Source organism: Talpa europaea (genome assembly GCF_964194135.1).
Source record: "Talpa europaea genome assembly, chromosome: 4".
NCBI classification, from domain to species: domain Eukaryota; kingdom Metazoa; phylum Chordata; class Mammalia; order Eulipotyphla; family Talpidae; genus Talpa; species Talpa europaea.
The window spans coordinates 39866385-39891058 of record NC_140070.1 but is presented as its reverse complement, the minus strand read 5'-3'; the positions used below and the strand labels follow the sequence as shown (position 1 = coordinate 39891058).

The window sequence follows — 24674 nt, the reverse complement described above, 5'->3', positions numbered from 1 at the left end:
TAGGGGTCTTTAGCATCCCATGAATGTCCTTATCAGAGCACTTAGGGCTATATTGTATGTATCTGTTTACAGGCTATTTTTCCCACGAAGCTGATTTCTTAATGACAAATTCAATAACTTAAAAGTATTTGAATCTCCCCGAGTTCTACAGTATTAGACAAATTGTGGGGTTCAATAAAATCTTCATTAAACTAAATTGAAAGGTGTTGAAGAGCGAGGTGGGAGGATTGAAGGGCAAAAAAGCAATTTCATAACATGGAATCTTGTACGTTGCAAAGATCTCCATAGCTCAAGCGAGATGCAAATTGGCAGAAGAGCCAGAGGTGAGTCATGGGATGTCAATGAGGTCATAGAGCTCTAACGTCAAGTTAAGTTATTAACAATGATACCGGTTGGCAAAACTGACAAGGGGCAGGGCTGGGGAGGGGATGGGGGTCTCCAGAATCTGGAATTAGCTAGCAGCCACGCTTGTGAATCGTCTTTTCCAAGGAACTAGAGGCCACGGAAAGAATCAAGAACCATTAGAGGAGGAAGGTGCTTCAAAGTCCCTTTGGTGGTTGTGCCCAAAATCTCGCAGCCAACGGACAAAAGGCCAAGGCCAGACTGCCTCCTACAGCATCAACTGCCCGTCACACTTTTCCCTCCGGTTCATTTTACTCTTGCGAACTCACAGCCTCCACAGTCTGGTGGCCAGAGAGTCAGGTGCGCCCAGGGAGCAACTACAGTAAAGCCTCGGCTTCGACTTCACAGCAAAGCTTGGCTTAGCAGGGCCTCTTTTCTGGACATCTTGTGGCCTGCGGAGACGACTTGTTATTTCGTGATACAACGCTACAGGTTATGAATACAAACAGCGGGGCTTGGCTCCGGGCTGCCAACCACCTCGCGTTGGGGTCTAGCTGTCTCTCCAGAACCCTTCCCGCCCCGCGCCAGAGGGAGGAAGCAAGCGGAAGGGGCGGGTTTTGCGACCGGACGCGAGGCCCCGGCCACCATGGCTTCTCATGGGGTCGTGGGCGTTTTCATTCTGTCTGCTCTCCCCCTGTTGTGTCTGGAGCTCCGGCGTGGGATCCCGGATCTAGGTAAGTGTTGGCGTCTCCGTTTGGCGCTCACCCAGGTAAGTTTCCCGTGATGTCGCGTAGAATTACCGTCTCGACGCCCCGTGGCTCTGGGCGGCCTTGACTACGACTCCCAGGCTGCACCGCGCCTGCCGCCCGTTTCCCGCGGGGAGCCTCCTGGCGCGATTCTCCCGCCGCCTGGGGGAACCGGCTTCACTAGGGCAGTGCTCCTGCCGGAGGTGAGGCTTCTTGTGTTAAGAAGACAGGCAGAGGGCCTCCCTGGGGGCACAAGGGGTTAAGCACAGCACTGTGAAGCTATCCACAGCCTCTGCAGCACGAGTTCGATTCCCGGCTGGCCAGGGAGCAACCCACTTGGCGCAGCAGACCGCTCCTGTCTCGCCCGCTGCTCCCCTCAGCAGTGTATTTCTGTCTTCTGCCTGTTCTGTTCCCCACTCGGTCTCTAGTGAATCCTGTTACACACACACCCCCTGCCCTGCATCTCTGGCCTGTACTCCAGCTCTTGTATGCATAAATAATAAATCTTTAAAAAAAAAAAAGACAGAAAGCACGGGAACAGGCATAACCACTGTTTTCAGATTGTCTTGAATGTTCAAAAGGGAATAAATTTGTCTTGAATGCTCAATGGGAATGAATAGGTTGATAAGTGGTGAAGAGTGTAATAAGTAGAGATTGAAGTGAAGGGTCACTCCTTTGAAATGCAAGGGTGGGGGCACATTTCAGACCTTAGGAATTGTCTCCTCGGAGGAAAAGGATGAAGACCACTGTGCTTGGATCTAGGAGACCGAAGAAGAGTGACTCAAGTGAATATTCATTGAACGCTTGTAAGCCTAAGGCCAAGCCTTGTTTATTCATTATCTCATCTAATCTGCAATATAATCATAGTGTAACAGGGTGGTCCCCAGGAAAGGGGGAGGTTCCAGGTTTCCTGCCCCACCCAAGAGAAGGGTGGAGCTGAGAGAGAGAGAAGCTGCAGAGGAGACTGAGGAAGGGGGAAGCAGGATGGAGAGCAAGAAGGAGACTTGGAGGAGGCACATGGAGCCTAGAGACACATGAAGAAACTGCGCTTGCCTTTTGGTGGTGGACTGGTTGACACAGATGCGGGTGAGAGCTCCGTGGGGAGGTGACAATGGCAGTTTTTGTTTTGATTTTCAATTTGCTCTTTTCCATCCAGACTTGTCTGGTTGTTTCTGATCCTTTTCTGTGGGTCCCCACTGGAAGATGCTTTAGACTTGTGGCAGGCTTTGGGGCCTTGCTCTGGGCCAGTCCCATTTGGATGGATTTTTACCCACGAGGGAATGGATAACTTTGGGTGCTTGATTTAGAAACTATATTCTTTGTCTTTTCTGTATTGTTTCCTAATTGTAGTAAAGTTCCTTCCCATTAAAGTCTCATATGTTTTGTGTTGATGCAACGGATGGCAGAACCTCTTTAGATCAGGCAGGTTTGCTGGGTCTGGGTTGCCCCTCTCCCTGTCCTGTAACAATAGGGGTGAGTACTATAACCCCCACTTTACATTTTAGGAAACTGAGATACTGGAGGTTAAGCGATTCTCCTAAGGTTTTAAGAAGCTAACTGAATTTTTTTTTTAAAGATTTATTTATTTATGCATACAAGAGCTGGGGTACAGGCCAGAGGTGTGAGGGGTGAGAGGATTCACCAGAGACAGAGCGGGAAACAGAACAGGCAGACTGACCAAAATACACGGCTGAGGGGAGCAGTGGGCAAGACAGGAGAAGTCTGCCGTGCCATGTGGGTTGCAGTTTGCGGAGTGCTTTGTAGTGTGGTGCTTAAGCCTTTGCACCACCAGGGAGGCCCTCTTTTTGGAGAGTGTTTTGGAAAAAAAAACTCCAGTGGAAAAAGTGAGGCAAGTTAGGCTTTTGAGGTAGGCAGGACGTTATGATGACCTGGAATGGGGTGGAAAATAGATGCCATGTGGTTGATTTTGGGATATTTATATAGCAGAATCAACAGATTTCTTTTTTTTTTTTTTAAGATTTATTTATTTATTTATTTATACAAGCACTGGGTACAGTCAGAAGCGCGGGAGGGTGAGAGAATTCACCAGAGCCAGAGAGGGGAGCAGAGCAGGCAGAAGGACCGAAGTACACTGCTGAGGGGAGCAGCGGGCGGCAGGAGAGGTCTGCGCGCCATGTGGGACCCTCCTCCGGTGGTCGGGGAGCAGCCGGGGATTGAACCGGTGCTGCAGAGGCTGAGGGCAGCTTCGCAACCCAGCGCTCAACCGCTGTGCCACCGGGGAGGCCCCTCAACAGATTTCTTGATGGATAAATGTTTGGGGTGAGGGAAAAGAAGGGTACCAGGATGACTCTGACATGTTGGGTTAAACAACTCTGAATAGTTGGTAGTGCCAATTATGAAGGGAATGTTGAGAGGAAAAGGGTTGACCTTTGGAGAATCAGTTCATTTTTGGACATGTTAGAAATAACTTTACATGTTCTCTCCCTCATTAATCTCAGTTCTAATGTTAGAGCCCATGATAAAACTTGCTTTTGTAAATATCCTTTCTCTCTTTCTCCTCCTTCCCACCCAGCAAGGAGTCACTCAGAAATGTTGCTTTAAGTAAGAAATTAAAATAAAATGTTTCCCAAAAAAAAACCTGCAGAGACTACCCAAGGCCTCCTAAAGTTCTATTAGAATTCAACAGATCTCAGGCCTCCCCAGTGGCGCAGCAGTTGAGCGCTAGGTTGCGAAGCTGCCCGCAGCCTCTGAAGTGCTGGTTCAATCCCCGGCTGCTCCCTGGCCACCGGAGGAGGTCCCACATGGCCCACAGACCCCTCCTGCCGGCCACTGCTCCCCTCAGCAGTGTACTTCGTCAGTCTGCCTGCTCTGCTCTCTGCTTTGACTCAGGTGAATTCTCTCACCCTCCCGCGCTTCTGACTGTACCCAATGCTTGTATAAAAAATAAATTAAAAAAAAAAAAGAATTCAGCAGATCTCATCCAAATTATATACAGAAATATGAAATTCACACTTAATGAAGAAATTCCAGAATTTACCTGCTCCCTTGTCTTTACAGTATCCACCTCTACTTTGCTCATCTAGAGTCTTCTACTTTTCACTAATACTGTGTCACTAGGTTACAGAGGAGATATACTCACATGATTAGCTCTAACCACAGGGAAATAAATACACTTCTTTGAAAACTGAGACTACATCTAATTTGTTTTGTATTTCCAGCAATTATGATATCTAATTTAATAAAAATAGGGCAGAAGTTCTGGAAAATGCAGCTGGGTTCCTGGTAATACCTCCATCGAGCAGTTCCTGAAATTTTCACTTAATCATGGAGTTAATTATCTTAGAATCCTCTCAGTTGTCAACTGTTGCTTGTTTACTCTTCTTTTCCCCTTGATACTGATTATCCAAATATCCAGTATCAGTGTTTAAGTCCATTTTACAAATTATACATCCCAATGCAACAGCTTCAGAGCTAGTTACAGTGGAACAGCATTTGCAGATCCCAATAATGCTCTTAGCTGCAGCTGCTAATTTAACTCCCAGATGGAAAAATTGAATTCTTTTCATTTAGCTGTGCTGTGTTTTTGGACATATGTTGAAAAATAATCACTATCTTTTTCTAATGCTTATATAAGGGACTTCACTACCGATACAATTTTACTTGTACTTAAGCTAAATATTTTAAGACTGTTTCCTCACATTTGTTATCTTTTTAATGCATTTGAGTTGAATGGGCTCTTGCAAGTAGGTACAAAAAAATCAAGGTAATGAAAAATTTTTGTTTGAAAAGTATATGTTTAAATCTAGTTCTTTTATATTCCCATATAACATTTGCAAATTGCTTGTTTATTAAAACAATTGACTAAATTACCAGCCCTGATCACAAGGATAATACGGATCCTCTGTACTCTGCTTGGTTACTTTTGATAATTACACATACACTACAACTTCTTGGAGATTAGAAACTATTTTGAACCTACCTTTATAGCTCTGCTTCTTCCTTTCCCACTTAGAAAATTGTATTGCATAAAGTCGGTACTAGTTTCATTTTTGATGATTTAGTATTTGTTTTGGTACTTAAAAGAATATAAAACTAAATATTGAATGCTTTTTTTCCAGCAAAACAGGTATATAAGAATTTTTATTTACAAATGAATAGATACTAAAAAATAGAGAAGTACATAGTTGTATAATTTAACTATGAGAAATAGGAGTTTGATGTTTTAGTGAGAATGAATATCTTAAATAGAACCAGGATTTGACAAGATACTGTCACAATTTAATTCCTAATTATATGGATAATTTTATCTCCTCTGGGCAGAAGGGGGACCAGAATTTAAGCATTATTGATAGTCATAATATTTAGAATGTAGCCTGTCACTCAAATTATAAATGCATTTCTGAGAGAGAAGATGTTCTGAAATTGTTTTTTGAAAACTTGTTCTGGTAGTGGCAACCATGATGAATTTTAGCATCTAAGGAAACTGAAAAATCACAATATATAGTTGTGTAGCTTAATCTTTTACTGTGCTATTTATCAGTAACAATAAAAGTGTTTTTATTTTTTTTTAAAGATTTATTTATTTATTTATACAAGCACTGGGTACAGTCAGAATGCGGGAGGGTGAGGGAATTCACCAGAGCCAGAGCGGGGAACATAACAGACAGACTGATGAAATACACTGCTGAGGGGAGCAGCGGGCGGCAGGAGAGGTCTGCGTGCCATGTGGGACCCTTACTGGCAGCCGGGGAACGAACTGGCGCTGCAGAGGCAGCGGGCAGCCTCGCAGCCCATTGCTCAACCGCTGCGCCACCAAGGGAGGCCCCACAAAAGTGTTTTTAAATTTAATTTTTTTTCTTTACTTTTATAAGGAATTAAAGATCTGATTTTGCTATGTGGCCGGATCTTCTTACTGCTTGCTCTTCTTACTTTAATTATTTCTGTGACTACCTCATGGCTTAACTCATCTAAATCTTCCCAAGTTTATCTGACAGGTAAGTTTATTGTGTATGCTACCTTTTTATACTTTTAAAATTTCCTTCCTTTATTCTAAAATTTTGTATGGGAAGAATCATTTTACCATAAATTTGTGCTGTATAATTTTAAGGTGATTATTACATTTTTAGTCGTGATTTTTGAATGAATTATAATTTCAGTATTTTTGTGAAAGATTATACATTTATTCTTACATATACATTTGAAACCATATTGTTTCTAAGTTGTTAGTAGTTTGCAACAACTACCAACATTTTAAGTCCTCTGTGTTTGTGCTTAACTATTCTACAAATGGTAAATGTTTCTACCATTAAGTTCTAAAGGTTTTTCATAATAATTTATTTTTCATTCTATTTTGTCAGTTTTTATTTACACATTTATGTCTTATGTATAGTTAAATGGCCTTAATTTTAGGAAACCATGCTTGTTTTTTGCTTTTTCAATAAGTAAATGTTTGTCATTATTAGGAGCCTTGTAAAACAATATTGTAGTTTACCTCAGACCAGATGAATCCTGCAACTAATACCTACATTCTAATACCTTAGTAGAAGGAATTTTGCCAACAGCAAATTGCATGTTTTGTTGTTTATTTAAATAAATTTAAGTAAAAGGAAAATGAACATTATTTAAGTTACAGGACTATCAAATTAACTATGTGTAAAATCATATTCCTAAAAGGCCTTACTGTTCAACCTGAATATAGAAGATAATGTAGCCCTCCCAGTCTTAGATTTTAGTGTCTCCCAATCTTATATTTTGGAAATTCTGTCTTTCTTCTTTGTATTAAATGCATTTTGCTCTAAGGAGGATATTTGCTGCATACGTTAAACTATCTCATTTCTTACAAATAAGGGAAACATGCACTTAGCAGATTCTGTATATTGTTGTACTTTCATGTTGGGGTGTAAGTCATTTTGGTACATTTATGGGTTGGTAATACCACTGGAGGCTAAAACTAGTAAGAATTAAGAGTATGTTTAGTACCTAAAGTCAGATTTTCTTCAAATGAGTAAAATATCAACTTGCTCATACTTTTTTCCCTACTGTTACTAAAATATAAGATTTATTAAAATATAAGAGTTTAAATGAATACAGATTCATTTCAAACTTTAATTCTTTTTTTGTAAAATTTTGTAAAATTAAGTCTATCAAAAGTTCAGAAGTAATCAGTTCTCAGTTTTAAGATTTAAGCCCACCAGTTCCCTTGCTATTGATTTACTTGAAAACCATATTCTCTGACTCAAGAGTTTGAAAGGAGCCTTAAGATAACTGTGACTGATCACATACCATGTTAGTGGCCAAGTTGAACCTTCTGATAGCCTCTCTGTTTTACTACCCTAAATAAATTTGAGGAAGTATTTACTGCCATGAGATAAAGTTGTTGACAGAAAGAGATGCTCCTGTTTAAAGAGCTGCACAGTTTAAAGGAGATAATTTCTCAAGAGATAAATAATTCCTCCAGGGAATACAGTTAAATGAACTTAAATTTATTGTATTCGAATAAAGACCCATATCACAGCAGCATTCTTTTCTCTTGACATTCAGTGGATAATAACCTAATATTGTTTCAGTCACTATAGGAGTTGCCAAGCACACTCCACTTTTGGGATCTAGGCATGTTGCTTTCATTATCAAGTCTAAGGTGAATGAAATAACACTCCTCATGCCTGCAAAGCAGTGTTCCACACTTCATGTGCAGTAGTGGATTTCCATGTTACATTGTGGAGCTGTTGAAGCCCTGGACTTCAACATACAACAATCACATGGAGCTTCCTTAGCAAAACATACAATATCATACAATATTCATACATGTCAGAGGATTTTTGTTTCAGAACAGACCTTTTGTTACAGATTTTTCTTGTGGGTATCTTTATTTCTGTCTACATGTATCTAGTTTTTATTATTTGAAAAATAGAACCAGTTTTTTGGTATTAAGATCTACAAATTTAGAGAAAAGAGCATTCTGTTTTTTTCTGTTACTTGGGAATTAAAAAGCATTTTTGTTTTGATGTCTTAGAAGAAGAAGAGAAGAATGAGAAAAGGCAAAAACTTGTGAGAAAAAAACAGCAAGAGGCACAGGGTGAAAAGGTAAAGAATTATTTTTAAAGACAAAAGAAAATAGCTGTGGATTTTTAGCTAAATATTAAACCCTTTTCAAAGTCCTAGGGGTTCATATTTTGACATCTGTCACTGTTTTTCTAGTGAACAGATTATTCCTTTTTAAGTAGACAAAGACTAAACACATCAAAAGAATCAGTCTGTCTTTTAGTTCAGAATGAGAGAGGTGGTGACTACATTTTTAACCATGCTGACTTGTATTTACTACCATTGAAAGTGTCCTTGCAACATCTTTTTTAAGAAGCTCTCATAAATAATTTGAATTTCTAAAATTCCCATGGAAGTAGATTACTTTCAGAGCCTTGCTAATTAGTAAGCTATAATTTTATCTGTATTCCATTTGTATGTTAATAAGCATCTATATTTATTTTTTTCCTTTAAAGTTTGTTTATTTAATTAATTATTTAAAAAATTTATTTATTATTTATGCATACAAAAACTGGGGATACGGGCCAGAGGTGTGGGGGGTGAGAGGATTCACCAGAGACAGAGTGGGGAACAGAACATGCAGACTGACTGAAATACACTGCTGAGGGGAGCAGCGGGCGAGTCAGGAGAGGTCTGCTGCACATGTGGGTAGCTCCCTGGCCGGGGGTCGAACTTGTGCTGCAGCGGCTGAGGACAGCCTCATAGTTTGCGTCCTTTTTTTAAAAGATTTATTTATTTATTTATTTATTTATTTATTTATTTATTTATTCATTCATTCATTCATTCATTCATTCATTCAAGCACTGGGTACAGTCAGAAGCGCGGGAGGGTGAGAGAATTCACCAGAGCCAGAGCGGGGAGCAGAGCAGGCAGAAGGACTGAAGTACACTGCTGAGGGGAGCAGCGGGCGGCAGGAGAGGTCTGCACGCCATGTGGGACCATGTGGGACACTCCTCCGGTGGCCGGGGAGCAGCTGGGGATCAAACCGGCACTGCAGAGGCTGCGGGCAGCTTCTCAACCCAGCGTTCAACCGCTGCGCCACCCGGGAGGCCCCATAGTTTGCGTCTTAACCCCTTGCGCCACCAGCCACCAGGGAGTCCCCAGCATCCATATTTCTTTCTTTCTTTTTTTTTTTTTTAAAGATTTATTTATTTATTCATACAAGCACTGGGTACAGTCAGAAGCTCAGGAGGGTGAGAGAATTCACCAGAATCAGAGGAGGGAGCAGAGCAGGCAGGACTGAAGTACACTGCTGAGGGGAGCAGCGGGCAGCAGGAGAGGTCTGCGTGCCATGTGGGACCCTCCCCGGCAGCCGGGGATCCACCTGGTGCTGCTGAGGCTGCGTGCAGCAGCTTCGCAGCCCAGCGTTCAACCGCTGCGCCACCAGGGGCGGCCCCCAGCATCTATATTTCTTAAGGGATAACAAGGTGGGGATCTTTTGTTTGGCAAATGTCTAAAAACTTTATCTGTGTGTTCTCTTCTTTGGCCTTTTGGCCAAAGGAAAATTAATAGATCAGTATCTCATAGTATCGTCTTTGTATATGGTGAAATGCCTGGTCTATGCAGAGATATGCCTAATGATACATACAATTTTTGAATCTTTACATTCTAAAAATGTGATTTTTTTTTTCCCTCCTCTGGCCCTTGATAGTTTGATTTGGTATGAAATTAGTTTGAAAATAATTAGAGTTTTGAAATATACCATTGTCCTCAAATTTCCAGTATGATTTTGTAATATCTGATTCCATTTTTATCCTTGAGCTACTATTGCTATTTATCAGTTTTGTACCCCTTTCTAGAAACTTTTATGATCTTTATCCTTTGTATTGTAAAATTTCACTGTTATTATTTGGTGTGGCTCTTTGTTTACTGTGAAGGGAATCCAGTATGTTAGGTATGTCCTTTAGCTCTGAAAAATTTTCTTAAGTTATTTTTTGGATAATTTCCTCTCTGGTCCTTTTTCTTTTTGAAGCTCCCATGAAGTGAATTTTTTTTTTAAAGATTTATTTGTTATTTATTTATTCATGCAAGAACTGGGGTGTAGGCCAGACGTGTGGGGTGAGGGGTGTGGGGTGAGAGGATTCACCAGAGACAGAGTGGAGAGGAGAGGGGAGCAGGAGAGGTCTGCTGTGCCATGTGGGTTCGCTTTCTGACTGGGGATCGAACTCATACTACAGTGGCTGGTGATAACTTGATAGCACTGAGACTTTAACTCCTGCACCAGGGAGGCCCAAATCTGAGAACTATTAATGCATAGTAACAACACAGTTTTTTTTTGAACAGGCCAGCAGATACATAGAGAATGTTTTAAAACCACACCAGGAAATGAAGTTGAGAAAACTGGAAGAGCGCTTTTACCAGATGACTGGTGAAACCTGGAAGTTAAGCAGTGGCCATAAACTTGGGGTTAGAAAATATTCTCATTTTATATTTTGGGTTATGCTATTAAGTTTCCATTTAACATGTACTGGTTTTTAAAAATTTCAAATTATGTTGTATTTTTTTTTAAAAGATTTATTTATTTATACAAGCACTGGGTACAATCAGAAGTGCAGGAGGGTGAGAAAATTCGCCAGAGCAGGGAGCAGAACAGGCAGAAGGACCTAAGTACTCTGCTGAGGGAAGCAGTGGGCGTGGCAGGAGAGGTCTGCGCGCCATGTGTGACCCTCACTGGTGGCCGGGGATGGAACCAGCGCTGCAGAGGCTGCAGGCAGCTTCGCAGCCCAGCGCTCAACCACTGCACCACTGGGGAGGCCCTACGTTGTATTTTTAGTACAGTTTGTTTTTCTTAGGAATCTAGTGATAAAATTGTTTATCAGTTACCACTCAGCATTTTTGTGTGTCAAATGGTTAAGTAGTGTTTTGGTGCTGAAAGAATGTTTATTTATTTATTTATTTTTTTAAAATTTTATTGTTATATTCCCCATACAATTGCAGCCCCCCATTCTGACCCCAATCCCTTCCCTCCCGCCCCCGCCCCCCTAAAAGTGTCTCTGGTTCATAGTTTTTTGTTGATTTTGATTTTCACTTTCTTATAGTTATTCATTTTCCTGGTCCCTTATTTAAGTTTTCTAGATTCCTGCTATGAGTGAGACCATCTGGTATTTTTCTTTTTCTTTTTGGCTTATTTCGCTGAGCATGATCCCTTCCAGCGCCATCCATGTTGCTGCAAATTGCATGTGTTTATCTTTTTTGAATGCTGAGTAATATTCCATGGTATATATGGACCACATCTTCTTGATCCAGTCATCTATTTTTGGGCATTTGGGTTGTTTCCAAAGCTTAGCTATTGTAAACAGTGCTGCTATAAACATAGGGGTGCAGGTGTTCTTTGGAATTGATGTTTCTGTGTCCTTTGGGTAAATACCTAGGAGTGGAATTGCTGGATCATATGGAAGCTCTATGTTTAGTAGGTCCAGAAATCTCCACACAGCTTTCCACAGTGGTTGGACCAGTTTGCACTCCCACCAACAGTGTAGAAGAGTTCCTTTTTCTCCACATCCTCGCCAGCATTTGTTGTTACTAGTTTTTTAAATATGTGCCATTCTCACTGGTGTAAGATGGTATCTCATGGTAGTTTTGATTTGCATTTCCCTGATGGCAAGTGATGTTGAACATTTTTTCATATGCCTGTTGGCCATTTGCATTTCCTCTTCAGAGAAGTTTCTTTTTAGCTCTTCTGCCCATTTTTTGACTGGATTATTTTCTTTGTTGTTGTTGAGTCTCATCAGCTCTTTGCAGATTTTTGTGATCAGTCCTTTATCATTAGTGTTGGGTGCAAAAATGTTCTCCCAGTTGGTGGGGTTTCTCTTTGTTTTTGTTATTGTCTCTTTTGCTGTGCAGAAGCTCTTTAATTTGATGTAGTCCCAGCTGTTTATCTTTGCCTTCACTATCACTGCTTTGGGTGATGTGTTTGTAAAGATGTCTTTGATGTGCAAATCACGTAGTGTTTTGCCTATATTTCCTTCTATATATTTTATGGTTTCAGGTCTTATGTCTAGTTCTTTAATCCATTTTGAGTTGATTTTTGTGTATGGTGTGAGGTAGTGGTCAAGCTTCATTCTTTTGCATGTAGCGACCCAGTTTTCCCAGCACCATTTATTGAACAAACTTTCTTTGCTCCAATGCATAGTCTTTGCTCCTTTGTCAAAGATTAGTTGACCATAAATCTGTGGGTTTATTTCTGGATTTTCTATTCGATTCCATTGGTCTGTATGTCTGTTCTTGTTCCAATACCATGCAGTTTTGATGATTATGGCTTTGTAGTATAGTTTGAAGTCTGGGAGTGTAATGCCTCCATTCCCTTCTTTTTTTTTCAGGAGAGCTTTGGCTATTCGGGGTTTTTTGTGATTCCATATGAATTTCATCAATAATTGTTCTATTTCTTTGAAGAATGACATTGAAATTTTGATTGGAATAGCATTGAATCTGTATATTGCTTTTGGAAGGATGGCCATTTTAATAATGTTTATTCTTCCAATCCACGAGCAGGGGATGTCTCTCCATTTCTTTGTGTCTTCTTCTATTTCTTTTAACAGTGTTTTATAGTTTTCTTTGTATAGGTCCTTTACCTCTTTTGTTAGATTTATTCCCCAATATTTGATTTTTTTTGTTTCAATAACAAAAGGGATGGTTTTTTTGATTTCTTCTTCTTCAGATTTATTGTTTGTGTATAGGAAGGCTACTGACTTTTGCGTGTTGATTTTGTATCCTGCCACTTTACTGAACTGATTGATGAGTTGAATTAGCTTTTCTGTGGAGTTTTTGGGGTTCTCTATGTATAATATCATATCGTCTGCAAATAGTGATAGTTTGACTTCTTCTTTTCCTATTTGGATTCCTTGGATGTCTTTCTCTTGTCTTATTGCCCTGGCTAGGACTTCCAGTATTATATTGAAAAGCAGTGGTGAGAGTGGACATCCTTGTCTTGTTCCAGATCTTAATGGAATTGCTTTCAGCTTTTCACCATTGAGAATGATACTGGCTGTTGGCTTGTCATAGATGGCCTTTATGATGTTGAGGTATGTTCCTTGTATCCCAAGAATTTCAAGGGCTTTTATCATGAATGGGTGTTGCACTTTGTCGAAAGCTTTCTCAGCATCTATTGATATTATCATATGGTTTTTATATTTCTTTTTGTTGATGTGTTGGATAATGTTGATTGATTTTCGGATGTTAAACCATCCTTGTGCCCCTGGAATGAATCCTACTTGGTCGTGGTGAATTATCTTATGGATACATTGTTGGATTCTGATGGCTAAAATTTTATTGAGGATTTTTGCATCAGTGTTCATTAGGGAGATTGGCCTGTAGTTTTCCTTTTTTGTGTTGTCCTTGTTCGGTTTTGGTATTAGTGTAATGTTGGCTTCATAGAACGTGTTTGGTATTGTCCCTTCCTTCTCAATTTTTTGGAAGAGTTTGTGAAGGATAGGCACTAATTCGTCTCTGAATGTTTGGTAGAATTCATTTGTAAATCCATCAGGTCCTGGGCTTTTGTTTTTGGGGAGGTTTTTGATTACCATTTCAATTTCGCTAATTGTAATTGGTCTGTTTAGGTGTTCTATTTCTTCTTTATCTAGCTTTGGGTGATTGTAGAGTTGTAGGAATTTGTCCATCTCCTCTAGATTGTTAAACTTGTTTCCATATAACTGTTCATAGTAGCTACTGATTATTCTTTTGATTTCTGCTGTGTCCGTTGTGATTTCTCCTCTTTCATTGATGATCCTGTTTATTTGTGCTTTCTCCCTTTTTTCCTTTGTGAGCCTGGCTAGGGGTTTGTCTATTTTATTGATTTTTTCAAAGAACCAGCTCTTGGTTTCATTGATCTTTTGGATTGTTTTTTTAGTTTCAATTTCATTTATTTCTGCTTTGGTTTTTATTATTTCTTTTCTTCTACTGGTTTTGGGGTTTTTTTGTTGTTCTTTTTCTAGATCTTTGAGCTTCGAGATTAGGTTGTTTCTTTGAGTTCTTTCTTGTTTCTTGATGTGAGCTTCTATTGCTATATATTTTCCTCTTATTACTGCTTTTGCTGCATCCCATACATTTAGGATATTGGTGTCCTCCTTGTCATTCAATTCAAAAAATTTTTTAATTTCTTCTTTGATCTCCTCATTAGTCCAGTGGTCTTCCAGTAGTGTGGTTTTTAATCTCCATGAGGTAGGAAAGTTCCTTGCCTTCTTTTTATGGTTTATTTCTAGTTTGATGCCTTCATGGTCAGAAAAGATGGTTGATATGATTTCAATCTTGGTGTATCTGTTGATGTTTGTCTTGTGCCCCAGTATGTGATCGATCCTGGAGAATGATCCGTGTGCGCTTGAGAAAAATGTGTACTCCATTTTTTTGGGGTTTAGTGTTCTATAGATGTCTGTTAAGCCCAATTGCTCTAGGTCCTTATTTAGAGCTTTGGTTTCTTTACTTATTTTTTGTCTTGTTGATCTATCCATTGTTGATAGTGGTGTGTTGAAGTCTCCCACTACGTATGTGTTTTCTCTGATGTCTGTTTTCAGAGAGGACAACAGTTGTCTGATATATTTTGGTGCTCCTTCGTTTGGTGCGTATATGTTAATGAGTGTTATTTCTTCTTGAAGTATTGTCCCCTTGATCATAATGTAGTGACCATTGGGGTCTCTTTTTATCTTTTTGAGTTTGAAATCTGTTTTATCTGATATAAGTATAGCTGTTCCTGCTTTCTTTTTTGGTCCATTTGCTTGTAGGATTGTTTTCCATCCTTTAACTTTGAGCCTATTTTTATCTTTTGTAGCTAAATGTGTTTCCTGGAGACAGCAAAAGGTTGGGTTTTGTTTCTTAATCTAGGCTGCAACTCTGTGTCTTTTTATTGAAGAGTTTAGTCCATTTACATTTAGAGTTAATATTGATATGTTAACATCTGTATTTGCCATTGTGTTTGTCTTTCCTTTGATTTTATTTATTCTTTTAATAACTTTTTTTTTTTTTTTTGGCCTTCTTTCATTGTTATTCGTCCCTCTGAGGTTCTGGCTTTAGGACTCCTTGTAGTATTTTTTGGAGTGGGGGTTTAGTTGCAATGAAATTCCGGAGTTTCTCTTTGTCTGGGAAGGTCCAAATTCTTTCTTCAAAGAGGAAGGAGAGCTTTGCGGGATAGAGTATTCTTGGTTGGCATCTGTTTTCTTGGAGTCTGTTGACTATGTCCCTCCACTCTCTCCTTGCCCGTAGTGTTTCTTCGGAGAAGTCTGATGTCAGCCTGATTGGCTTTCCTTTGAATGTTATCTGTTTCTTCCCTCTTGCCAGCTTCATTATTTTTTCCTTGTCCTGGATTCTTGGGAGCTTTACTATTATGTGTCTTGCTGTATTTTTCCTTTCGTCGTGGAAGTTTGGTGTTCTTCTTGCTTCTTGTATATCAATTTTCAGCTCCTTCTTCACATTTGGGAAGTTCTCTTCAATTATCTCTTTGAATATTTTCTCTGTTCCTACTTCTCTCTCCTCTCCTTCTGGTATTCCTATAACTCTTATATTTCCTTTCCTCATGGAGTCAGATAGTTCCCGAAGTCTTTCTTCATTCTTTTTCCTTCGTACTTCTCTGAAAGAATGTTTAACTTGGATTATTGAAAAGCTCTAACATTAGGTAGCCTAAAGCAAACTGTTAACTAAATCACTGTGTTTTTATGAGGGAATTCAGATATTCCCAAGTTATAAGCTCACATTCATTATGTTTAGTTTTTAATAAATAATATAAATAATAGTTGTGATGATTTCTGGAATAAAAAAATTCCTTTGCCTCCTAAAGTGACTAAGTCAAATGGAAGATCAAAGTCTGATTTTAAGAACTAAAATATATTTATGTATAACAAGATGCTGTGGCCACATTCAGCTATTGCATTTTAGCAACATCAAATACATAAACACATTTATACTTATATATGTTTCTATTCACGCCTTTTAATGCATATTCTCTTGCACTGTCTTTTTTTTTTTTTTAAAGATTTGTTTATTTATACAAGAACTGGGTTACAGGTACAGGTCAGAGGCACCGGAGGGTGAGAGAATTCACCAGTGACAGAGCGGGGAGCAGAACAGGCAGACTGACTGAAATACACTGCTGAAGGGAGCAGCGGGTGAGGCAGGAGAGGTCTGCCATGCCATGTGGATTTCTCCCTCGCCTGCCAGGAATTGAACCTGTGCTGCAGAGGCTGCAGATAGCTTCACAGCGCAGCGCTCAACCCTCTGCACCACTGGGGAGGCCCTGCCTTGCTTTCTTTACTGAAAGAAGGAAAGGATATCCTAGTGAAAAATTTGGGAGTCAATCAAAAATAGAATGATCTTTCTCAGCCTCTTACCTATCAGAGGATATCATGGAGCTACATAACAGTAGTTTTCACAAGTGATTAAGTTCCATGTTCTTTTGACTAAGGAGATGATACTTTAAGTTTTTGGGTCTAATTACGACTTTTAATTTTTTTTTTTTACTGAAATGCTATTAGGGTTAAAAAGGTAACTACTGTGAATAGAAAAAGTCAAAAGAGAGCTTCTCTTTAGAAATTCTCTGTTGTTTTTTGATCAGGGTAATGAAGATTTGGAAACTGGAAATAAGACATCTTTAGAAACATCAAACAGAGAAGCAGCGAAGAGACGGAACTTGCCTAAGCCTTTAACCAAAGTTTCACCATCTGCTGAACAGCCTAGGCAGAAAGAGGTTCATTACTTACTACCTACTTCTTGAACTGTATCTCTGTGCAGTAGGGATATTGTTCTGTGGGTTAGGTAGTATACTGAGTGAAGATGATTACTGGCTTTTAATTCAGTTGGTGTTTTCTCATTACCTTTTAAAGTGATCAGCTTCATTTAGAATCACTTTTCCTGTTTTAATAGTATTAATGTTCTAAACCAAACTTAGGAGGAAGCTATGGAGATAAATGATAATATATTTAGATTTTTAATTTTTTTTTTTTTTTTTTTAATAGAGGCATGCTTTATTTATTTGTTTGCTGGTTTGTTTGTTTTTGTTTATACATGCACTGGGTACAGTCAGAAGCACGGGAGGGTGAGGGAATTCACCAGAGCCAGAGCGGGGAGCAGAGCAGGCAGAAGGACCGAAGTACACTGCTGAGGGGAGCAGCGGGCGGCAGGAGAGGTCTGCACGCCATGTGGGACCCTCCTCTGGTGGCTGGGGAGCAGCCGGGGATCGAACCGGCGCCGCAGAGGCCGTGCGCAGTTTCGCAACCCAGCGCTCAACCGCTGCGCCACTGGGGAGGCCCGATTTTTAGTTCTTTTTAAGGATTTAATTTCATTAAGTAAAAATGAAAGGAATGTTTACTAAGGGAAACTTCTGTGGGTAACTAAGACACGATTAAGCCATGTTTAGTGAATAGTTAATGATATGAGTGTGTAATTTTTCTCAGTGGTCTTTCTAGGGAAGGAATAAGCAACAGGTTTATTATCGTTTTCTTTCAAATCTTTAATCCTTAAATTGACTCTGATTTGGATTTAGAAAATATTGGAAGTAACAAATCTATTTTTGCTAACTCTTACAGAAAGCTGGTAGACTGTTTTCTAAAAGTAGTTTCTAATATATTGCTTCTCAGTCTGTTTCCCTGTCACTTAATGGAGCTTGAGGGTGTAAATCAGGTCACTGAATTATTTCTAACACTTCAGAAGGATCTAGTTAACTGTGTAGGGCTATATAAAAATTCAAATTTGATTTTTCTTAATAACCTGAATGATCTTTTGTGGTTATGGCACATTTTGTTAACTGTCATGTGCTTTTGATACCAAAGAAAAGTGATTTTGATTTACTTAATAAATTCAGTTAATTTTAAAATGATAAAATGTTATAAAACATGGAGGACATGGTTTTAAATTATAAAAAAAATCCCTGAAATTCAAATTGTTCCTAACAACTGTTTTAGTGAGAGAGAGTGGTCTGAACATGCAGTTTTAGGTAAATAAACCAGAAAAGCAAATGTGAATAAATGAGGAAGGCAACCAAAGATTTTGAATGGGTGTTTAACCACCCTTCTAGAAGTGCCAGTGAAGAAAAATATCCCCTCATCTTCAAATGTGTATATGTGTAAGAGTCTAAATAACTTTGGGGGCTTATTAAACATATTAATTCATATTAATATTTAATGTTTTTAAATGGTACATTTTTATATACTGTGTTGTGTTGGGTCATCATAAAAATTCTTCAATTGTACATATGCTGATAGCTTCATCTCAAATCCTATTTTTATGATCTATTGAAAGTACTGAAATGTTTACCCAAAACTGTTTATAACTGAACCCCCATTCTCATTGTAAACTTTCTATCAGTGCATACTTTTAACAAAGTTTCTTTAAGCTTAGCTGTTTCTGAATTCTTCTTGTTGAGATTCTTTTTTTCTTCAAAATATTTACATTCCTATTATATATTTTTTTTAGGTTCTTGATTTACCTGCAGAACCTCCTGACTCAGCTGAAGAAGTGAGCTTATTTTCTCTCTGAAGAAGAAATATATTTTCTCTTTTCTTTAACATGAAGTCAGTATTATCTAAATTTGAATTTAGAAAGAAAAGATAGCATAGATGTTGATAGGATTGTACCGTACTTACTGTCTCCTGAGCTTGGAGTGTAGGGCCTTCCTACTGTAGTCAGGAGAGATGGGGGCATGGGCTTTTCCAAACTTCAGGTCAGTACATGAGTTACTTCTTAAAAGCAAACTAGGCAGATAACTTTAAATTGCAGTTCTCCCCTAAAAAAAGAAAATGAAGAACACAGCTTCTTTGTTAAATGTTTTAAGGATGGTTTGCGGTTTTGGAGGTAGGACCAGGTTGAGCCCTCATTCTTTATTGAGCTGTATTCTTCCTGCTGTTGCCTTAGCTTAGTTTCAGACATGTCCACAGGGAACATGTGTCTTTATTTTTAAAGACTTATTGTATTCAAGAGCTGTGGTGTAGGCCAGATGTGTGGTGGTGGGGTGTGTGTGTGTGAGAAGATTCACCAGCGACAGAGTGGGAAAGAAAACAGACAGATTGACTGAAATACACTGCTGAGGAGCGCAGCAGGCGAAACAGGAGAGATCTGCTGTGCCATGTAGGCCAGCTCTCTGGCTAGGGATTGAACTTGTGCTGCAGTGACTGCAGTAGCTTGACAGTGCTGAGACTTAACCACTTGTGCCACCAGGGAGGCCTGAAACGTGTCTTTAAAGCCATTACATCATTGAGGGAAAGGAGAGATACTGGTGGTTTTCATTTCTTAGGACTTTCCTAGGAAACTGTTTTTGAGGCAGCCATAAAAGCAACTGGGAGAGTCTCATTTTTGTCAATACATTTGCAACATTTAAGTGTAGGATTTTGGACATCTGAGGGAAAAAAGACATACAAAAAATAGAGACAGTAAAGTGTGCAATCCAAATACTAAACCCCAAAGAGAAACATTTTATTTTATTTTTCACATTTAAATTTTATTTTTTATATTCCCCATACAATTACAACCCCCTTATTTTGACCTCAAGCCCTCCTTTCCCTGCCCCCCGCCCCCCATAGAGTATCTCTGGTTCATAGTTGTTTGTTGATTTTGATTTTTTCTTTCTTATAGTTATTATTTTTTCTGGTCCCTTATTTAAGTTTTCTAGGTTCCTGCTATGAGTGAGGCCATCTGGTATTTTTATTTTTCTTTCTGTCTTATTTCGCTGAGCATGATCCCTTCCAGCTCCATCCATGTTGCTGCAAATTGCATGTGTTTATCTTTTTTGAATGCTGAGTAATATTCCATAGTGTATATGTACCATATCTTCTTGATCCAGTCATCTATTTTTGGGCATTTGGGTTGTTTCCAAAGCTTAGCTATTGTAAACAGTGCTGCTATAAACATAGGGGTGCAGGTGCTCTTTGGAATTGATGTTTCTGTGTCCTTTGGGTAAATACCTAGGAGTGGAATTGCTGGATCATATGGAAGCTCTATGTTTAGTAGGTCCAGAAATCTCCACACAGCTCTCCATAGTGGTTGGACCAGTTTGCACTCCCACCAACAGTGCAGAAGAGTTCCTTTTTCTCCACACCCTCGCCAACATATGTTGTTGCTAGTTTTTTTAATATGTGCCATTCTCACTGGTGTAAGATGGTATCTCATTATAGTTTTGATTTGCATTTCCCTTATTACAAGTGATGTTGAACATTTTTTCATATGCCTGTTGGCTATTTGCATGTCCTCTTCAGAGAAGTTTCTTTTTAGCTCTTCTGCCCATTTTTGGACTGGATTATTTTCTTTGTTTTTGTTGAGTCTCATCAGCTTTTTGTAGATTTTTGTGATCAGTCCTTTATCATTAGTGTTGTGTGCAAAAATGTTCTCCCAGTCCGTGGGGTTAAGAGAAACATTTTAAAAAACAAAGTTCTAGGGCCGCCCTAGTGGTGGAAAGGGTTAAGTCTCAGCATTATGAAGGGATGGGCAGTCACTGCAGCACAACTTTGATCCCCAGCCAGAGAGTTAACCCACATGATGCAGCAGACCTGTCCTGTCTCGCCCACTGCTCCCCTCAGCAGTGTATTACAGTAGATCTGCCTGTTCTGCTCCCCACTCTGTCTCTGGTAAATCCTCTCACCCCACCGCCCCGTACCTCTGGCCTACTCCCCAGCTCTTGTATGCATAAAATAGTCTTTTAAAAAAAAAAAGCTTCTAATTCCTCCTTTATACTAGACAAATTCATGCCTGTGATATGTCTGTCCTGATACTTTTATATCTACTTCTGAATTCTCACTTCTCATCAAGTGCTGAGTTGGTTTCCATGACAACCATTTATAATACTGTAATGATTAAATATAGCTCAGGTTTATCCTGGCTTTGAAGCACATGACATTATTCCTATAGAAATACAGTCTCACTGAAGGTCCACTGATTATAGCCATCCGTGTGAGTGATTCTTTTGAAATTGTACCTCTTTATGATTACAGTGTTTTTCTTCAGAATCTTCACAATGTCATGTCTGTAGCCCTAAAAAAGGTTAAGAAAGCTCTGTTACAGGGGCAGTTGCTATTGCTTTCCCGTTTATAAGTTATGCTTATTCCATCTTTTTTTCCCTCTACCCTGTTCCGTTATTTGATATTCTGCTTTATACTCACTCAAGTATGTGCCAGAAAAGTGGAATTTTAGAGCTGAGTGAAATAAATTTTATTCCATCTTCTCACTTGGTGTTGAAGCCATAGGAGGACGTGTCTAAGTAGCTGTTGCTTTAGCCAGAACACTTTCCTTATTCACTTTATAAGCATTACTATGCCCGTTTTCTCCTCCCTGTTCTAGTTTTCTCTGATTTTTGGTCCTCTGTTCTATTTTAGCTTTATAAAGTCAACAGTTATGTAACCAGAAAATCATATATAAAATTTATGTAGCATAATATGTTAATAGGTGTAAGCAACTTTTAAGTGTGAAGTTTTATTAAGAAAATCACTAATGCATAGTTGATAATACTGACTTTTATAATGTATTTTATAGTAATCAAGAAAAGCTAACAAATACTGAAATATTTTGATTATCAGAATCACTAGACAGAGTATTTATACTATGCAGTTGCTACTGCTCAGAGAGTTCTAAGAATTTAATTCAAACAGTCTTAATTCTGCACTAACCATCCACAGTTGAGTGACTTCAGATGTCCCATTCCATCATTCAGTAGTTCTATTCTCATTGAAATAAATCATGTTGTCCTGCTCTTAACCTAATGACCTGTTTCTGGGCAGTTGGCCTAGTCCCTCTAGACTTTTCTGCCTCCCTTTGCCCTTCTAATGTAACCCATTTTTTCAGAATAAAGCATGGAAAGGTATTTTCATAAAAGTTAAAAACAAGACCAGGGCCTACTCCAGTCTTGTCTCATTTTCTTGGATGATTTGCATGGTGTAGACTGGTGCACAGACTATAACAGAGTGGACAGCTTTTCATTCCTTCAATCTCGTGTCTGTCTTGTCCATAGACTTGACCAAGGTGGCGCTGGGTCTTGGCTTGGTAGATTACCCTGCAGTCTGAGTGTCAGAGGCGTTTAGTCTCTGATGTCTTGCTGTCTTCTCCTCACTGATCTCTGTAGTCTGTAGGAAGATGGTTTTGTTTCAGAGGAATTATTTCTATGTTTGGAGTGAATCTTGTTCTTCCTTTATGATGATCTGTTATTTTCATAGCCAAATTTCTACAGAGACTCCATGTAGTTTTTAATCATCGGATATTTCATAGGAGTAGGAACTTCGGAATTGGAATTCTTACCTGAACATTTTTTTTTTCCTTCAGGTAGTTACTGTTGCTCTCCGATGCCCAAATGGGAATGTCATGAAGAAAAGGTTTTTTAAGTCTTGCAGTTCACAGGTGAGAAGATTCATAGTCTGAGAAACATTTTTGTTGAGTTTGGAAATAGTTTAATCCCTTGCAGTGGGGGAGATAGTATCACTCTGCTACTCCCATCAGACTAGAAGAAAGAGCATTTATATGTGCACACTGCAGAAATTTGGATAATTAGGCATGCTGGACTGTTTTGAATTGTGTTTTCTACATTCAAAATTTTTTTGGTTCTCCTTTACCTATTCTTTTTAAATTTTTGCTTTGTTTTTATTGCTTTTCACAGCTTGGTGGGTAAGAGGCTTTTAAGTCTTTAGAAAACAGCCAATATTAGTTTTGTTCCCATTATCCTTGATGGTTAACCTAAACCCCATTTTTATATATAATTTTCAGGCCATTCTTTAGGGTTTGTTTCCTTTTATCCTAAGAGAGTTTTTCCCTTTAAAAATGATAACTCTGTTCATTAGCAATAACTTGGAAAATAGAAAACTAGAACAAAATTTGATCTGCCACCTGCACATTAATGTTTTTGTGTATTTCTACTTTAAGTGCATTTTAAAATTTACTTATATGTGCATTAAAAATTTGTATATGTTGAAAAATGTTAATTGCAGATTCATGTTGATTCTTTATTTTTATTGATGTAACAATATATTGCAACATTATGTATTTAGTAGACCAAGTTTCTGTCCTGATTGTTGCATTTAACTTCTATGACAAGAATGTTGTAAACCATAGTGGGAAATATGGATTTGACTACATAAAAATTAAAAATTCTGTAAAGACGTTCTTAAAACATTTTTGAAAAATATTGTACTATCTTTGTATGATAGGGTAATTTTTTAATGAGCTTATGCAAATCAAGGAAAAGCAAAGCTTTGTAGGATGGCAGATTTTTAAAAAAACATGAGGTATTTCAATTTTTCTAAAAAATAGATACAATTGGTTTACAACAAAGTATGAAGAATTTCTTAAAGACTACCAAACAGTAAAAACGTGAAAAAAATGTTTGACGTATTTAGAAGTCCAAACTAAAAATGGGACCCTATTTTCTATCAATCAGTTTGTAAAAGATCTAAAAGTATAGTGCCCAGTTTTGGTCAGTGTGTGGGGAAAACAGGGATTCTCATTAATTGTTCATGTGAGTATGTTCCTGTGGGATAGATTACCTGTATATATATATTTTTAATAGAATATATTTTTTGGTCTAGTAATTTATGAGAATTTGTTCTGAAGAAATAAGACAAATGATCAAAGGTACCAGTGTATTAATATAGGGACTGGTTAATATTGGAAAATTATGGGACTTTTTATGACATTGAAGGACATTTATTACATGGAATATTATAGGTTCTTAGAAGGTGGTTAGCAGTAGAGATAGGGATTACTGATGATACTCCAACTTCTCCCCAGAACATTCCATTATCCATCATTCTTCTTAAAGCAAAAAATGATCCTTAGGCAGACATTGTTTTTTGGCAACCATAAGTGGAAATTTTGACAGTTACTGTGGAATATTCATGATTAGGAAATGTTATAAATTTATAGGGATGGTCTGTTGAAAACCAGGCTATGAGGAGTCAGAGTATTGTGAAAAATTTCCTGAGTGATTATGAAATGGACTGTTGGCTTTTATTTTGCTCTAAAACTTTTCACCAAATACTAACCCTTTGTTTTCAACCCTTTGAATTGAAAAACCTTTCCATTCTCTATGGTTGGGATTTTCTGATTGTTAAATAGCTATCTCTGCTATCTGTGCCAGTAGGCCCTATGGCTTCTCTGAAACAAAAGATTTAGTTATTTAGTTCTCAGAATTCAGGGCATGATATTTTCCATTAAGCCCTAGAAAGTTCCTTTGACAGACTTGAAAGTTGTTTTATTACTTGTAGGGCATGTTTTAAGAATGAAAGAACTATAAATGATGGTCATCTAAAGACACAGTTGTGTATAGTATTTGATAAGCTTTTTGTTTTTCAGGTTTTATTTAACTGGATGATGAAAATTGGGTACCACACGTCCCTATACAGCCTTTCTACTTCTTTTCCCAGAAGGCCTCTGGAGATGGAGGGAGATTTATCACTGCAGGACATAGGAATAACTTTGGATACTGTACTCAATGTGGAAGAGAAAGAGCAGAGCAACTAGTCAAGAAATGAGAACTACCTGTTCTACATAAAATCGGTTATGCCATGACCTTACTGGACAATAAAGGATTCACATTAAAATCATGCCATACCTTGATTGAACTCAAAGGAGTAAACACTTTGATATCCATAGGGGATAGATAGACATAAAGGATTAGAAAAGGATTGCTCTCTG

The 24674-nt window shown here is 38.5% G+C and overlaps 1 protein-coding gene across 2 annotated transcripts; it reads left to right on the top strand.

The window, feature by feature from the left end:
- Nucleotides 1-779: 779 nt before the first annotated feature.
- On the top strand, nucleotides 780-24500 carry UBXN8 (UBX domain protein 8; the record flags this gene model as incomplete). Of its 2 annotated transcripts, XM_084232319.1 has the most annotated exons (8): nucleotides 780-1076; nucleotides 5921-6043; nucleotides 8062-8132; nucleotides 10374-10496; nucleotides 16627-16758; nucleotides 18483-18524; nucleotides 22311-22385; nucleotides 24333-24500. In XM_084232319.1, exons 1-8 carry the CDS (start codon nucleotides 989-991, stop codon nucleotides 24498-24500), a joined length of 822 nt encoding a protein of 273 aa, XP_084088445.1. In that variant the 5' UTR covers nucleotides 780-988. The 2 variants fall into 2 exon arrangements, with proteins under 2 accessions (XP_084088445.1, XP_084088446.1); XM_084232320.1 differs by lacking the exon at nucleotides 5921-6043.
- Between the last annotated feature and the right edge of the window lie 174 nt (nucleotides 24501-24674).